We start from the raw sequence: 18,563 nt of genomic DNA, 5'->3' as shown, positions 1-18,563 counted from the left end.
GTTTGTCCAGAGATGTCAGTGAGAATGTCCAACCTGGACAACGAGAGGGACGAGAGAGACGAAGACAGCCACGAGGACAGAGGAATTAGTAAGTACATGTATTGTAAGTACATAACATAGTAAGATGTATACTGACTGTCTGTCTTTCTGTAGATATAATCTTTTTTAATTCAAATAAAAACGTTTGTACTTTCACTCAAGTAAATTTGTAATACAGGACTTTTACTTGTAACAGAGTATTTATACATTGTGGTATTGTTAATTTTACTTAAGTAAAAAATGAAAGTATTCTTCCACCACTGTCTAGAACTGGGCACTGTGCAGCCTTTGGACTTTCATAGCGGTAGTAGTAGTTTTGAGTTGACTCGTGTTCTCTCTCCTGTCTTGTGTTCCAGTAAGCAACACACGCTTTATTGCCGCTGTTATTGAGAGACACACCCACAGCCCTGAACGCAGGCGGCGGTACTGGGGACGATCAGGGACAGAGAGTGACCATGGTAAGACGCACACACACACACACACACACACACACACACACACACACACACACACACACACACACACACACGGGCAGATGCAAAGATACAGTCTACCATTCATTTTCAATGATGAGTCAACGACGAGACAAAAATACACCAATTACAGAACGCTAATTATAGGATTCTTTGATAATACCTTTTTTTTAAGAACTGTGTTGTTTTAGCTAACTTTGTAACAACGACTCAAAAAGAGACTAGTGTTCCTGAGTGGGTGGCGGTGAGTTTATAAAATATTCCCTGACTTCAACTAATCCATTCATCAAAGTTGGGAACTTCAAGTGGGGAAGTTGCCCCGCATAGTGCCACCTCTAAAGGTTTACAGCCAAGAACAAGACATAAAGCAAAAAGAGAAAGCACTTCAAAGGATGCGTCATATGTGGAACTCTCCCACTTATGCTCCATTTACAGTGAGGGAATGGATCTGATTTATAATAAGAGCGGAACATAAGAGTGAGATTAAAGCCCGCGGAACGCAGGATGAGTTGAACTAATGGGAAGTGGGGGTGTTTGCACATTGGGGATTCAGTACAAAGTGACTGCTTGAAAGTCACTGCTTCTCTTTGCTCAGTCAAAGGTGTTCTCCTACCACTGAAGGTTCTGATCAAATGCTCACAAAGCATGAGATATAATGTGTGCTTTACATTGTAGTAAGAACACACGCACGCACGCACACACACACACACAGTAGCAGCAGGGGGGATTAGACAACCTGCATGACTTGTGACTTTAATTTGGAGCTTTTCCGTTAGTTTCCCTTCAAGTTTTTCAACTGGAAACACCTCCTTATGGCTTAGCGTGCAAAAGGAAAGTTTTTCACTACATCCTGCGAACATTCTAGCCTTGCTTGTGTGTTCAGGGACTGCACTAGCGACAGCCCACTGATCTGATGTGTGCATGCGCATACACGCATGCACATCTCTCTCTCTCTCATGCACACAGACAGACACACACACACACACACACACACACACACACACACACCATCAGGTTGTTTATGTAGCAGCAGATTAAAGGTTTTATTATTCTGGCCAGGTGTTAAATGTATCGTCCATAATTTAATATGTGCATGTTTAGATGTGCGTATGCACCACCCAAATTACACCAGTGGCTGTGTTGGTTCCTGCGTCTGTCCATAGTTTCATATTGCATTGTTTAAATAGTCGATCATGGGGTGTCGCCGGCGCCGCTTGATAAAAACATATTGCTACAGCATGCATCTTGACCTTGTTCAACTTTGTATGAACGGCTGATTGTGTAATGTTCACCACTTGCCTCGGTTTCCTGTATTCTCCGCTTTTCTACGACAGAAAAACAGGTGAGGACAAAGCCTACGACAGCTCCCGACCTGGTGTGATATTTGGCCGGGCGCACATTCAAGTTCAAGGTCATGCGGGAATAATAAATGCCGAAAATTGCGGTGATTCCGGTGTATGCCCATATTTGGGCGTACGCCGCGTTGATAAATGAGGGCCATTATATCCATGTCGGTTCCAAAGTCAGAGGCTAAGGATTATATATTTCAAGAAGCGGAGATCACAGTATAAATCCTAAGCATTCTTCCTCCATACTGGGAGAAAAACAGTATCTGAAAGTTTGATACGATGCAATTTTACACGTGAGTGCAGTGACCACTTTTCCATTGCATCTTATGAGAGGTGGGGTTCATGTGGTGCCGACCTGAGCGCGCATACTGGTTCTTATCAGTGTGACGTCGTCTGATAAGGGTCTATAAGAGGGGTTCTCAACGTTTTGGGCTTGAGAACCCCTGAAATGCTTTGGCCATGTCTCGCCCTCCCCCTCTTCAGTCTTCAGTTCCAAATTTGCATTTCCACTTTGTTTACAATGTCCGCCATTGTTGATTTTCCAAGCTGTCACGGAATGGAAACAAGGCTGGGTTTATCTAGCATCAGTATTATAATGACTCAAAGATTAAATAAGTTGCATATCAGCGCCCCCACCACATCAGGACATTGTGGTACTGCAGCTAAAACTGCTTCAGAGGCCAGAAAGAAATTACTTGGACTGGTTCCTCTGCCAACCTGGGGGGGCAGCTCCCTTCTATACATGAGGAGTCCTAGCTGCTTCTTTTCACCTGACAGGGGAGAGTTTCCCCGGCCGGACGTAGCGCGTGGAAGGAACACGTTATTCCGACCAGTTCCTTTCTCCTCCATCAGGCGCCCCGGCTGGCCAGGGGGAGGTAGTTTAGAGACCAGGATTACTGGATGTTTTTTGTGAGGGTACCTACCCTAGGGGACACGGCGAGAACATGCAAACTCCACACAGAAAGGCCCTTTCGCCAACCCGCTTCGGGTATGGCCACTGATGACGCGGAAGAGGCGTGGGGTGATGGACTGACTGACGGGAAATGCAAGTTTTCATAGTAAATGCGACATGCGGTCGCAATAAGTGTCAAATAAATTTGTTTTTTTCATTGAACATAATGGTCAGCACCTTTGCGGGTTTACCTTATTGGATTTGTATCTACAAAATGTCAACTATTTAATAGTTGAGAAGAAAGCTGGGTGATTTAGTTTTAATCAACTCCATTGCAGTAAAGGTTATTCTTGGTCTCAACTCCCAAGTTAAATAATATCTTTTAGCAGATTAAGTCACCTGTCACTGTTCCAGAAGGAGGATAACGGCAAAAAGGTTTTTACAGAATATTGATGGTTTGCAAATGCCAGAGGCAGCGCATGTTCAGCCTCCCAGTGATCGGAGGCGTTCCGTACAAAAGGTTATATGTTTCACTGGGAAGTGTTCTGAGAAGGGTGGAAAAAGATGGTGTTGGAAGGGGGAGCAATTGAAACGAGCCAAGGCCATCCCACGCACATCTATGCACTACGCCGTCACATAAAGAAACACGTTTATTAATGCTCATGTCACTGGTTTACAGCCTTGTACCAGGCTTCAATACTGCCGAGCGCGCACGCACACACGTGCACGCGCGCATGCACACAGTCAGTCAGATATTTGTTGCGTCTCTGGAGATTTCATGTTTAATCAACAGTCATGGTAGATATTTTCCATAAATATGATGAAGGAGGTACTCCGGATGGGATGGTTGTATCCTACTGAGTAATAAGATACAGAGATAGATGGATGTTCCTATTCTCCTGGGCACTGATGTCAAGGTGAGAACCTTGTGGTTCCATAAAGAGGCTGCTTCAGGAATAAAGGAAAATGGCATTCATGTTGTTTAGAAATGTTTGTGTGGAAATCCAGTTGGTACACAAGCAACCTTAACAATGTTTAAAGGTCATTCCTCATATCCAGCTCCCTCTGTGTCCTCGAGGCACAAGTACACATAGAGCCTATATATAAATGCAGCCAATCTCAATATGAATATCGATGTCGTGAATTCTCATTCTATTCATTATTATTATTTTTTAAACCTAGAAAAGAAATGCTCAGAACAAAACCACAAAAAAGAGAGAAACTCCCAAAGGGCAAATGTGAGTCAGTCCTCTGCAATGAAACGAATAGTTTGTTATGTTTATTGACAATGTTTACATGTACAGGGAAATGCACATAGTTATACATCACCATCAAAAGGATAAATGCAAGAAAGCCAACGGCTTATTTCCATTGCAGTCCATTAGTTAAAAATGAAACACAACAATGAATGTGTGAGTGTATGAGTGAGCGTGTCCATGTGAGTGTTTTAGGAATGTGTTATTATTATTATTATTATTTTGTGTGTGTGTGTGTGTGTGTGTGTGTGTGTGTGTGTGTGTGTGTGTGTGTGTGTGTGTGTGTGTGTGTGTGTGTGTGTGTGTGTGTGTGTGTGTGTGTGTGTGTGTGTGTGTGTGTGTGTGTGTGTGTGTGTGTGTGTGTGTGTGTGTGTGTGTGTGTGCAAAAGAGATGACCCACATCAGGGGGATATGCAATAGTACAGCATTCAATGTACAATAAATTCAAGTAATAGTAGAGAAAAAAGGTTAGGATGTATCCTGCTTAACCATGCACTGAAGTTTAGCTTAAGTTTAAGTTAGGTCCAGCTTTTAGTCAGCCATATCTTCAGGGAGGACTTAAAAGTGATAATGGAGCTGGTAGTTTTAAGCTTTTTGGGCATCTCATTCCACCTTACAGCTGCCGAGTGTAGAAATGAGTTTTTCCCCATACAGCTGCTGAAGTTTACAGGTATAAGGTCTGTGGTACTACGTCTTGTGAAATGATTGTGAACATTACTAACCTTAGAAAAATAGTTATGAAGGTATGTTGGGGTGTCCTTGCTTTGTATCCTGTGGACCATACATAGTGTTATTAATGATACTCTTTCGTCTACCCTGAGCCAATTGAGGCTATCAAAATGAGTAGGGAGAACATGTGTTCTGGGATGGAGTTAATTAATTTATTTTGTGAGGTTTGGAGTTTATTTTTTAAAGTTGCACATGTACCTGTGTACCATGAAGAACTTGCATAATCAAAATGACATTGGACCAGAGCCCCTGCTAATTGCAGAGCATTACTATTTAAGAATGAGGATGTTCTAGCGAGGAATTTCACTCTTTGGTTAACCTTGTTTATGACCTGTAATGCCATACTCTCTCCGGATAGGTTATTGTCCAATATACATCCAAGGTACTTGATTGCTTCCTTGGCCGAAACTTCAAAGTTACCAGCTACGACCTTGAACCCTGGGGATTTCTTTAGTTTCGCTCTAGACGCAAAGAGAATCGATTCAGTTTTGCCGAGATGTAGAGACAGCCTATTGTCTTGGTGTGAGACAAGAAGAGCAGCATCATCAGCAAAAATATACAGATTGCAGCCACAGGCTGACTGCATGTCATTGATGTATACTAAGAAGAAGAGTGGACCTAGTATGCTCCCCTGGGGGACTCCGCTTGTTAGAGGAAGAGGTGAAGATATTGTGCCATTAACGTCCATCACTTGTTCTCTGCTTCCTAAATAAGAGCGCACCCACTGTAGTGACATATTGTCAAACCCTAGAGCCTTAAGCTTCATTAAAAGAATGTTATAATTTACTGTGTCAAATACCTTTTGGAGGCCCATCATGACCATGCCACAATACTTTCCCCCATCAATTTCTGTCCTGATCTGATCTGTCAAATATACCACAGGTATCGGTGGAGTGGGATTTTCTGAAACCTGATTGAAACTCAAATATTAGGTTCTGAGATGTCAGATAGGAGTTTATTTGATCATGAATGATTCTTTCTATGATCTTCGATATAGAGCTCAATATTGACACTGGTCGGTAGTTCCCAGGATCCAGTTTGCTACCTTTTTTATAGGTTACCCATGCCTGTTTGAAGTCCTGTGGAAAATAACCCTGTTTAATTGACTGGTTTATAATAAAGGTGATGCATGGGGTGATGACTTCAGCTGCGTCCTTTAAGAATTTGGCAGGGATATTGTCCTGTCCCGTGGCTTTAGAGGGGTTTAGGGCCCTGAGGTTTTTCAGAACTGTATCTTGTGTCACTGTTCTGAAAGAGAAAGCCTCGGCCTGAACTCCTTTATTTTTATAGAAGGACTCTACATGACTTGCTCCATATAAACCTGGAGGGCTGGGCAACTTGTTTGTTAATGTTTCCGCTATAGTAGAAAAATAGTGGTTGAGATTGTTAGCTGTGGCTCAGGAGGTAGAGCAGGTTGTCCAATGATCCACGGGTCGGCGGTTCGAATCCCGGCTCCTCCTGTCTACATGTCGAAGTGTCCTTGGGCAAGTCACTGAACCCCAAATTGCTCCCGATGTGCTGGTTGGTACCTTGCATGGCTTCCGCCGCAATCGGTGTATGAATGTGTGTGTGAATGGGTGAATGTAATGCACTGTAATGCACAATCTATGTAAAGCGCCTTGGATAAAGGCGTTATATAAATGCACCATTTACCATTTAGCTACATTAGGACGATCAGTTACAAGTGAGCCTTCTATATTTAGATTAAGGTTTCTTAATTTTGTATTTGGCTTATTTCTATAACCTGTCAGATTCAGGCATTTCCATAGTTTTTGCGGGTTGACATTAAAAAAATCATTATTTTCTTTCTCTATTAAACTCCTAACCTTGTTTCAAAGTTGTTTCCGGACTTAGTGAAAGTGTCATTCCTAGTCTTTATAGCCTTTAAAATTTCAGCATTGATCCATGGGTCTGTTCGTGCTTTTACGCGGACTACTTTAACTGGGGCAATTTTGTCCACCACTGATAGAATACCGTTTTAAAACTGCACCACGCTTCATCTACAGATGTGCATTTAAAGACAGGAGACCAATCAATTTGACCTGACATATTATCGCTATTATAGTTCTTAAGAGATCTGATCTTCACTGTGTTGTGGCAATCAAATACAGATCTCTCAACCTTCCGTGTGCAGAAGATAATTAGGTGATCACTGAGGCCATAGTCGATAACACCACTATTGGATATTTTGTTTTTATCTGATACCACCAAGTCGATTGTGGTTTGGGATGAGGGAGTTATCCGAGTAGGCTCCTTAATTAGTTGATTTAAGTCTAGTTTAATGCAGAAATGTTTAAGTGGTTTAAACATAGCATGATTAGAGTTGGAAACGTCAAGATTGCTTCCCCTGAAATAAATTCTGTGCACTGATCAGGGGGTCTATAACACACTCCCAATACAATTGGCTTCGTTTTAGGGAGTAGAATGTTGACCCATACTGCTTCAATGAGGTCATCATTGAGGTCTGTTCTAAGATTAAAACCTATATCGGATCTAATAAAAATACATACCCCCATATTGGTATGTATTGGCTTTTTAACATTGGCTTTTTAACATTGTGGCATGTGAATATACTGTGTATTTGTTTGTGAGCATTGCATCTTATATGCTGTAAACGGTGCATTTATATAGCACCTTTATCCAAAGCGCTTTACAATTTGCATTAGATTCACAGATTCTCTCTCTCACACACATACACACACACACGCACGCACACACACACACACACACACACACCCCTAAGGTGGAGGAAGCCATGCAAGGCACAAACCTACTCACTGGGAGCAATTTGGGGTTCAGTGTCTTGCTCAAAGACACTTCAACAAGGGGCGGCAGTGGCTCAGGGGTAGAGTGACCACCGGATGGGAACCGCAAGGTTCCCAGTTCAAAACCGGGCTGCCCGAGAGTTAGTGTCGAAGTGTCCTTGCGCAAGAGGCCGAACCCCTAATTGATCCAGATGTGCAGGTTGATGCCTTGCATGGTTTCCTCTGGCATTGGTGTATGAATTGGTGAATGTAATGAACAATCTATACAAGCGCCTGAGCCTTGGATAAAGGCGCTATATAAATGCACCATTACCATTTACTATTTAACACTAACTCTGGGGGAGCCCAGGATCAAACTGGGAACCTTCTGTTTCTCAAGCGCCCACTCTACCTCCTGAGTGTCAAGCAGTTGATTTGCACTTTAAACCCTATATACTTAGTTGACTAGAATCCCCCTGGGGTCTAAACTGACCCTCCTGGATGCTAGGATGGTATGTACTGCATCTTCTGTTTGAATGTCTGAATAGAATGTATAGCTGTATTGCGGTTACACACACGCACATAGGGACGTACTGACCATTGGGAAATCTGGGACAACCCCCTAACGGCCGGTGCAGTCCAGGCCGAACCAGGCCGTCCGTTTTAGAAAAAAAAAAAAACTTTTAGGCCTATGTTATTCGGCCACACGCCTTTTCCAGGCTGAATTAGAGACCAAATCAGTGAAATCGCTGTCACCATTCATTGGTTAGTACACACACACACACACTTTCCCTCTGTATATACTTTGTAGGAATGTTGTTTATAAAGCGACTGTGTACTAAGAAAAGCTCTATATAAGTCAGATTTGTTTTTATTATGTTATTTATTCATTCGGCACCTTGCCGCCACAAGTGCATTTTCAACGGCGAGCACCATTAGTTTGAAAGCCAATTTGGCCGGAAACCGAGAATCGGGAAGTACAAGTCCGCTATGTGACATGTCCCGCGATTGTCATTTAATCCACCCAAAACATACTTTTTGTAAGTGAGATACTATCGTTTAGAGAAATCAGCCACAAATCAAGCTTGTTTTGACCCAAACAGAAGAATCCGAGATATTGGCGTTCAAAAAGCTGCATCCCCATAGACTGCATAAGCCAGCGGATTTTCCATTTCCGTTTATTTATTTATTTATTTCACTGCACCGGAACCGGAGTGTTATGAGCGCATACTGGATGCAGTTGATCACCGTAATCAATTGATATTAAAAAATGCGTGATAAGGCAGGGAGGTACATACGAAAATAGCCGTCAAAAGGCGCAATTGGTGATAAATGAGTTAATGATACCACCTCTTGTGTATCTGCAGGTTACAGCACCATGAGCCCGCAGGAGGACAGCGAGAATCCGCCCGGCAACAACGACCCACTCTCAGCCGGCGTGGACGTGGGTAACCATGACGACGACCTGGACCTGGACACGCCCCCGCAGACGGCAGCGCTGCTCAGTCACAAGTTCCACCCCTACCGCCACACGCACACTCACCACCACCCGCTGCACACACACACACACCACCTACAAGCTGCGGTCACCGTGCACAGCGTGGATGCGGAATGCTGATCCCTGCGCTGGGCCCTTCTCCTCGAGACAGAGCTATTTTTATCTAAAGACTACTTTTTGAAAGACTTTTCTGCTTCAGTGGACAGCAGACACGAACCATGGAAGGATGGAGGGGGCCACGACATGAGATAAGCCCAACTTGAACCCACACTGTCTGGACTTACAAGACTTTAGCCACAGAGCTAAATGGAACTGGAATTCTGGAGCTGGAATGGAACTTAAGGATTAAGTTGCCTGCAGTGTCGATTTTCTGCCAAATCCATAGCTTTTCCAGTAGACCCCATTTTAATTCTGTACAGTTTGGCATTAAATTACTAACCATGGGCTAGTACACATTTCCATGTCACTCTCTTAGAGAGATGAAGGTGGTAACATGTCGGTCTGGAGTTTAATATTTCAAAAGGAAACTCTGCATCCGCTCTCCCAGATGGGCCTACAATCAGTAGGAACAAACATAGGGCTCTTTGAAGGAATTTGTCAGCACTGAGCAAAGTAAGGTCACCACTGGAACTGGCTTACATAAGGAAATAGTCATACTGTACCAGTGCCACACCACCACCCACCTTGGAATACTACATGGGATGGCTCCTCCTTTGCTCCAGTCCTCCATCCCCGCCTCCAAAGGGGTTTCTTCCACTAATCTCGCCTGAAGTGAGGGATAGTTGGCTTGATGGACACACCATTCCATTCTCTATAAACAAGTCACTACAGGAGGCCCCTGTTCCGTTTCGTTTCCCACTTTAGATGCAGCCGGCCTCCTTGGTTCATCAGAAAACATTGAGCTGTTCTGGTATAAAATCCTAATGGTTGCGAGGAGCTGTTGGGTCTATCCCGAAAAAGAGGGGGTTGCTAATAAATATCCCATAAACTTGTTGGCAAACACAAGCTTCTCGATTTCATAAAAAGACACATAAAAAGGATATTAAAAAAAGAAAAGATTATTTTTCTACTATTTATTGAAGAGGTGGATTGTGGGATATATGAACGACCAGCCATGGCTGACCACACTTTGTTACTCTGTTAGCCGAGAAACAGATGCTTGCCCACATGTGCTCTTCCCCTTCTTGTAACCAGCACATCATATCCTGTGACCCCTACTATAAGGGGAAGTGATTGATGATAGCACATTTCTTCTGAATTGTTTCGTCATTATTATTATTTTTCTATCTTAGTTGTGAATCAGGAGGTTTTATGTTCTCTTGTGATGATGGACTTATTTAGACAAAAAAGATTCACATTCTCAAGAACCTTCTACCCTCACTGTCCTTTTAAGCTCTCATGAGATGGTCGAGTCACATTCAGACTCGGAGAGAAAACAAAATACCAGCCCAACATGCTGGTGGTTACTGCTGGGGGGTTAAGGGGTTGGGGACAGTTTAGGACCCTTGTGTGGAGATGAGAGAAGTCTCGCGGAAACCTGAATGTCCATAGGCTACATGTGCCTATCTGGCCAAATACGACAGCAGGACCTATACAGAATGAGTTCCTCTCATCCTATCCCACCACCTGAGGAAAAGGAGATACTGCAACTGTGCTCTTTGTGAAACTAGATCACACAGAGCCATGTACCACTTAAACCCTATATATTTAGTTGACTGGGGTCACCCATGGGTTCAATGCCAGATCCGCTCCTTTTGTCCCTCTACACCAAATCTCAGTAAATGTCGCGTTACAATGCGTTGTAAATTTGTAAATCTTCTATTTTCACAGAATGTCCGCCTCAGAATAGGGTCACTAGGGTTCATGTGGTTAAATCGACAATGATATCCAAACGATAGAGATGCTGCTGTTCACCGTCGTACAGAGGTTACTCTAAACCTGTAGACCACCTCTGTGGTTAACCACTCAAAACACCTTTTCTACACTTTGTGTTATGTTGGATCTGTGTGTGTGTGTGTGTGTGTGTGTGTGTGTGTGTGTGTGTGTGTGTGTGTGTGTGTGTGTGTGTGTGTGTGCGTGTGCGTGTGCGTGTGCGTGTGCGTGTGCGTGTGCGCGTGCACGCGTAGAGAGGATATCTCTTCAAAGCATCACCATTGAATGCATTATGACCTTTATTTTCAAAATGATGTTAGAGAATAGAGATGAAACTATTATGTCTGAGCAATCTTTTTCTGATGAGTCACTTGACCCTGTATGTTCTTAGTAGTTTTAATTGTCCGACTGCACAGATTAAGCAAATATAGTATGCATTTCTTAGTGGGTGCAAAATGGAGATCATTCTCAAAGATTCAGTATGAAGTGTAAATACAAAACCACAAATAGCTATTCATGTGTTCTCACACACTTTTTTTATGTTGGAAATACACGTGTACTTCAAATGATGCTAAGACATTTGGGTTGATATATTGAATAGTCTGTTCATGGTATCTGACTATAATATTTGCGATGCCTTGGATGTTTTTTATTATTATTATTATTCAGTTTTATCTTTCTTTAGGTCCATATTGGATGGAAGTCAGTACTTGCAAAATGAATACACCGTTTTAAGTTCAGGTGTCTTTAAGAGACTCCTCTGTTTATATGTTGTCATGTTCACGGCGGGGGGGAGGGGGGTGGTTCTATCAAACAGATAGCAAATGATGGTACTGTATTTTTTTCACTGAGTGGAGACCAATATAACATGTAGTGGACGTTTAAGGGGGTTACGTCTGATTTATAGTCTCTAGTTACGTCACTAGTTCTCAACATAGGCCATAAGCATTCATTATTGTAGAATAGGACATTGGTCAGTTATACTTAATTTTGGCAGATTTACATTTTTCAATGTGTCCATCCCAGGTTAATTTCTTGAACTTTAAACTATGATTAATTTGTCCAAATCTGCCAATTAAACCAACACAGCCTTCAAGTCCCAATTGCATTGTTGGATTCAGGTGATTACTTAAAGGTTCATGTTTTCAAAATTAGTGAATGAGTGATTTCACGTCATATAATTAACACCTGGCTGTTTTTGAACTCTATACTGGGCATGTTTACGTATAGATATAAAAACCTAGAATGCCTCAGTCATTGGCCGCTGCAGTTCATTGGACCAACCTGTATCGCACAGGAAGGCGGAAGTCAAGCTGAAGTGTGGAAGGCACACTGCGCCACTGCCTCTTAAGAGCTGCGTACGAAAAGACCCGCCCCCACCTGCCTCTGATTGGCCTACTCCGGCAAGCCTTCTGCGTGAGTCACAGAGGCTTGCCTCCCCCTCGAGATACAGACGCCCCAGAGCCGAAAGGAGGTGTCTACCTTTATGTCTATGATGTCTACCACTAACGTGAAAATATTCTACCAAGCAGACATTTTTATTTTAACAATTTCACAGTTCTGGTTCTGTGATCTGACTATTGATAATGGATATATTTCTTTTATTGATATAAGCTCAAATGTTTTCAATTCACATTAGTTTGGTAAGTGAAGTGCCAAGTGTAATCTCCATTAAAGTGACACCACTGATGGTTATCAAAAACATTACAAACAGCAAACCAACCCTCTTTACCACTTCAACAGTGGTAACAAAGCAATCCTGTTGTATTTCCAGTTCATCTTTAAAAAAAGGGAATACCGAATCAATCATAGCAGCAGTCTTGTGAATAAATCCAGAATTTAGTTTTGCTTTTCGTAGTTTTTTTTCTTTCTATACGGAGAGTATTTTAACAGTATTTTGTGTGTGTGTGTGTGTGTGTGTGTGTGTGTGTGTGTGTGTGTGTGTGTGTGTGTGTGTGTGTGTGTGTGTGTGTGTGTGTGTGTGTGTGTGTGTGTGTGTGTGTGTGTGTGTGTGTGTGTGTGTGTGTGTGTGTGTGTGTGTGTGTGTGTGTGTGTGATTAATGTACTGAAGGAACTCTACCCCGCCATCTCATGTATCATGCAAAGTTATCAAATGGAGATTTATTGCAATGTGAATGTGATAAAACAAAATCCACTTTACCTACAATATTGTCTGGGTGGTATTTATTTGTTTGTTAACATGCATTTCATTACATTTTATGTGGTGACTTATAAATCTGTCTTTAATTTACAAAAAACTAAGTTAATTTAGCAAAATAGATTCTCTTCTAACTTCATTAACACGTTTGTTGCTATTGACAGGTATACTTGTACTATAAATTAATTACACAAGGCGCTCATGATAAGTAGGCTCATCTTAAGGCGTTTGATATCGCTGTAAGAAAGCCTCACTGTTTCATTTTTGGAATCTCTCCGGTGCCTACTGTAGATACGGCTGCTAGGGCCCTGCCCGCACTGTTTCTGTTTCTCCATAGCCAACCCATTTAGACCTGATATGAGGACGATTCTACAAATGACTTCTAAATCAAACCAATCATCAAAAAATCTAATGTTTCTATGTCAGTGGTGCTCAACCTTTTTCATGTCAAGGACATGCAGGGCTTGACATTAACATTTTGAGGCACTTGTCCTTTGGACAAGTACATTTCCAAATCACTTGTCCGGAGCACGAGCACACACAAATACATTTTAAATTAACTAACTAAGTTGGTTTCGGTGAATACATGTTTGAATATTAGTTGAATATTCTCAGTTTAAATTAATAGCCCTAGAATGTCTGTGATCTAACATACATTTCATGTATTCCAAATATTTTCATAATTAGCATAATAAGCATTAACAACCTATAGGCTACAGTATAATGCATTATGCTTTAAGTAGCATGTGACGGGTCAAACTAGGGGTTTTTCATGATTCTGAATCCATTGCAAGCATTAGTTGTGCACAAAAAACACTCCTTGGGCTAAATTCGGCCATAGCCACTTGTGGCACATCATTTGTGATGATGGCTATGGCCGTTTTTAGACCAAGGAGTGTTTTTTGAATGATGAACTCCCTAGTTTGACCCATCACATGCTACTTAAAGCATAATTAAAAAAAATTAAACGTTGCCTTATATAGGTTGTTAATGGTACACCAGCTTATTATGCTAATTATAAAAATTGCCCAACATATGCAAGTTAGCATCCGGCAGTTTTATAGATGCTGGGGACCCATACTCAACATTTAGACTTGATGTGCTGGAAGGGCCTAAAAAAAACAAAGGGGCTCATCGAGTGGCCTTCCTAGAAACTACCAATTGAGCTTAGATTGCAGAACTAAGATATGAATAATATTGGTAATAGTGATGATAATTATAACAGTAGGCCTAAAGATAACAAAATAGTTTATCAAACACAGGATAAGATGTAAATTCCTTTGTGCAAGCACATACCTAAGAGTGTCGTCGTGATGAATGGTAGAATGTCTTGGTGTCATCTTGTCGTCTTGGTGATGAGTGGTGGTGAATGGTGGGAGCTGGATACGCATCATCAGTAGTGTATCCTTGGATCGTGGGATGTTTCGGCCTTCACACTATACACCCTCCCCAAGGTGGCCAGCTACAGGCTGATCAGACCTGAGCTTGCGTCAATCCAGACTCGTCACGAGAAAGAGAGCCATGCTTGGCAGACTTCTCGTGGGACTATGCATGGCAGGGGCGTCCTATTCCCTGAGTCAAGCCAATGCTGACCGCATACCTCCTGGCTTGCTACTTCGGTGCCCAGCAGGGGTCTTTCTGGGCACCGAATATGATACTGATTCATAAAAATACTACTAATAATAGTATCAATAATAACATGACTAGGATGCGTCGTCCAAGCTTGTTAAAAGAAATTACAGTAATTGTCTCTTGAAAGAACTGAGGCTCTGAGATGTGACGGTAAGTTGTTCCAAAAGTGTGGTCCTCTGAACTTCATGGAAAATTGGGCAGATGTCCTGAAGAAAGCAGAATGAAGATCAACGGATGCTCTGGTGTAATGATGATGAATTTCGTTATTAAAATGGAATACATTTTGAAAACAGGTTGGGAGTAGTTTGTGAATTGAACATCATAATGAGGCCCTTCAAAGTAGGCCTACATTTGATCTGGGAGTTTGGGACCACTCAATTTTTAGCGCTGCCTAACTGCTCCAATGACCAGCCATGTGTGTCCCTATATGTATGTATGTATGTCTCCGTGCCTGTCTCCGTGCCACAGTCGGGCTCAGGAGCAGTTCGTCCAATGATCCATGGGTCGGCGGTTCGAATCCCGGCTCCTCCTGTCTACATGTCGAAGTGTCCTTGAGCAAGACACTGAACCCCAAATTGCTCCCGATGTGCTGGTTGGTACCTTGCATGGCTTCCGCCGCAATCGGTGTACTGTATGAATGTGTGTGTGAATGGGTGAATGTAATGCACAATCTATGTAAAGCGCCTTGGATAAAGGCGCTATATAAATGCACCATTTACCATTTTACCATTTACCTGTTTGAGTACAGACAGCTGCAACATCGCTGAGTGGCACTGTTGAGCAGTCTACAGGCCCACTCACACTGACAACTATAACAGTACAAGTATAACTACCAATGAAACTACTGTACCAAATGGCCGCTAACTATAGTTTTCTATTGTCATTATACTGTAGGCATTAGACTGCCACTGTAGGAGGTAAGGTGTGTGTGTGTGTGTGTGTGTGTGTGTGTGTGTGTGTGTGTGTGTGTGTGTGTGTGTGTGTGTGTGTGTGTGTGTGTGTGTGTGTGTGTGTGTGTGTGTGTGTGTGTGTGTGTGTGTGTGTGTGTGTGTGTGTGTGTGTGTGTGCGTGCGCGCGCGGCATGTGCATGTGCATGCGCATGCACGCGCGTGCTAGCTCAACGCCTGGCCTTCCATGAACCCTCTCGGTCACACTCAGCTGTGGTAAGTCCTTCAGTCGTGTATGTACCTGTACCGACATTTCTGTTGAAATTCAGAAACTATAACAATGCATATCGCTTTAATGAGGTATTGATCTCAGCTCTCATTCATTCCAAATTGAAATTGCCATAAGAACAGTGTGTGTGGGGATTGGGCCTTCAATGTCTACTACTTTATATTAATCACATTTACAGTATGTGACACATATTTGGTACACTTTGGTTTGAGCAATTGATATTTTCCATGTGTTATTTATTTGAGCATGCTTCAGGTCCCAAAAACTTAAGAGTGTTATCAATCACTAGTTCACTAGAGCAACTGACCCATTTTAGGTCCGAACAATAATAAACATTGCCCTTTCAAATGGTGCTACAGTCCTGATCATCCAGATCAGCATTAGTTGAAATGTGCCAATAATGTTACAAGCTATAGGTCATTATGGGGGAAGAAAGAGGAGCATATTGTATTGTAGCCTGAAAGACGTATCTGTTATTCATGAGGGTTTCTGTACAGAACATGTCGCCTGCCTGGGGAGTTGGGGAAGAAGCAACATATCTACAACATGTACACAGTAAAACTCCTCAGTATCCATTTGTAACAGAGTGTACTAATCCTAATGTAACCTAATAGACCCTTACTGGTCAATTTAGTTACATTTGTACACTCAGGATTTGACAGTGTATATTATGTACGCATACATGTAAATGTCTCACATTTGTATTTTTCATCTTCTGTGATGAATGGGTGAAGGAGCTGTAGTCTAGGTTTACAAACAGGTGGTGAGCTGCAGATTACGGTATGTATTATGTGTATAATGTGTTTCCCATTGAGAGAGAGAGAGAGAGAGGGAGAGGGGGGTGGCAAATGATGCCCAGACTATGTTTAACCACACTTCTACCCTAGAGTCAACTCAAGTCCAGAGACTACTCTTACACACTTACTAAACTGGACATGAGTTGGCTCTGTGCTCTTGTCCATCTACACAAAATCTCGATCTCAAAAATAGCCGATCTACAAGCTCACAACACGTCACGTGACGTGTTGGTTAATGAATTGGCAGGAATGTAGTCCACCAGCACTGCTGAAGGCTGATGACATTGGGGAGAGAAGAAGGAGGTCTCTCTCTCTCTCGCTCTCTCTCTCTCTCTCTCTCTCTTTGTATGCATGCAAATCATCAGTGTTAATTTAACTCTGAAAGTATACTGTATACAAATGTAGCCACCTACTTGCACACTTGTGCACACTCGGTTGTGATTTTTAATTTCAGGATTGACTGGTGCACAAAAGAGTGCTTCAGTCTAACCTTATAAAACCAAGTACCTATTATATTGAATATAGAAGGTTAATGTATTATTATATAGAAGGTTATAATGTATGTTTGAAATTATTGGTTAGTAAATCTCTTTGTCATCAATTGGATTTGATATTTAAGCCCAAATGGCCACTAACTATAGTTTTCTATTGTCAATATACTGTAGGCATTAGACTGCCACTGTAGGAGGTCATTTGTTATTGTTATTGTGTGTGTGTGTGTGTGTGTGTGTGTGTGTGTGTGTGTGTGTGTGTGTGTGTGTGTGTGTGTGTGTGTGTGTGTGTGTGTGTGAGATTTCTGTGACTTACCCTGTAACTCCAGTCTTTATGCATGCGTTTGTTGTTGGCTATTGTATGTCTTTTCTTCTGGACCCACTCACCATCTTGCTCAGTCTTATTTCTTTACCATCTAATCTAAGCCAGAGATGTGTGCTCTGAATCAGAGCACTGAGCTCAGTGTCCAAACATCCTCGGGCCATTTCAATATGTGTTCCCTGTACCGTGCCAGCCTCTCTCAGCCAACTGGAGAGTGTACGAAAACAGACACAGACATTCTTTAGAGTCCAGGGTCCCAGCTTCCCAAAGGCATTATAGCTATATAAGACCATCTTTATAGGCACCAAGACACATGTGTAGCTATTTGAAGTACAGTGTAGGTGTTGAAAAGGTTTGCAACTTAGTGAGGATTGCAGACAGAGGATGTGTGCAAAAATCATTGTATTGTTGACATCATTACTAAATGGACCGATCGCTGTCTGTCTGTCCACTTCCGGGTCACCAGTGAAATGCATGTTGGGACGGACACAGATTAATACTGGGACACACTTTTCCGCGTAACAGACCCACGCGGGGAACACACACACACAGACGCGCGCGCGCACGTGTGTGTCCGTGTTCATATATTCAGAACGGGTAAGGACTAGTCTTAATTAAAACCTGTGCTCCTCGGAGCACATGTCTGTGCCAGGTCGGGTATTGTGGGCCAGCAAGGTTCGGAATTCCAATCAGGATGGAATATGAAAAATGCATGTATGAATAATTGACTGTATAGTGTTGAAAATGTTAAAACCCATAGTGAGGATTGTTGACAGAGGATGCATGGACAAAGCAATGACATGCATGTTGGCATGTAATATCGCCATTAGAAAACTTCCCAATTCTTTGCTTGGCTGTACTGCTGTCTATATGCTACCTTGACACCCCTCTAGAAACTCACTAATTTTAAGCAATTTTGTTCAGTATTTTAATAGTTCTGTGATTATATAAATAAATCAATCTCCTTATTCAATCTGACTCCTTAGTTAAAAGAGGTTATGGGGCAAGTATTGGCTTGTGAACCCTTGTAGATAAAAGGATCTTATTCCAATAATGTTTATTGTGCCTAAAGGTTCTGGTAAGCTGTTTTTAGTAGGTCACGGCCCGCGGGTCCCAACGTAAAGGGAAGCCAGGT

The 18,563-nt window shown here is 42.3% G+C and overlaps 1 protein-coding gene across 2 annotated transcripts in view; it reads left to right on the top strand.

Moving 5' to 3' along the window:
- Window positions 1–11,592, top strand: part of cachd1 (cache domain containing 1) — a 106,201-nt gene extending 94,609 nt beyond the window's left edge. Inside the window, exons 25-27 of one of the 2 annotated variants that reach the window (XM_079504937.1) lie at window positions 11–88; window positions 396–497; window positions 8,850–11,592. In XM_079504937.1, the coding sequence (XP_079361063.1) occupies window positions 11–88; window positions 396–497; window positions 8,850–9,100 (431 nt within the window). In that variant the 3' untranslated portion in view covers window positions 9,101–11,592. Of the gene's footprint in view, window positions 1–10; window positions 104–395; window positions 498–8,849 lie in introns of both variants that reach the window. The other variant, XM_079504936.1, reaches the window with a different exon arrangement.
- Window positions 11,593–18,563: the final 6,971 nt, after the last annotated feature.

Source organism: Electrona antarctica (assembly GCF_951216825.1).
Source record: "Electrona antarctica genome assembly, chromosome: 7".
NCBI classification, from domain to species: Eukaryota; Metazoa; Chordata; class Actinopteri; order Myctophiformes; family Myctophidae; genus Electrona; species Electrona antarctica.
The sequence above is the reverse complement of the archived record's forward strand: the minus strand, read 5'-3'. Positions and strand labels throughout refer to the sequence as shown.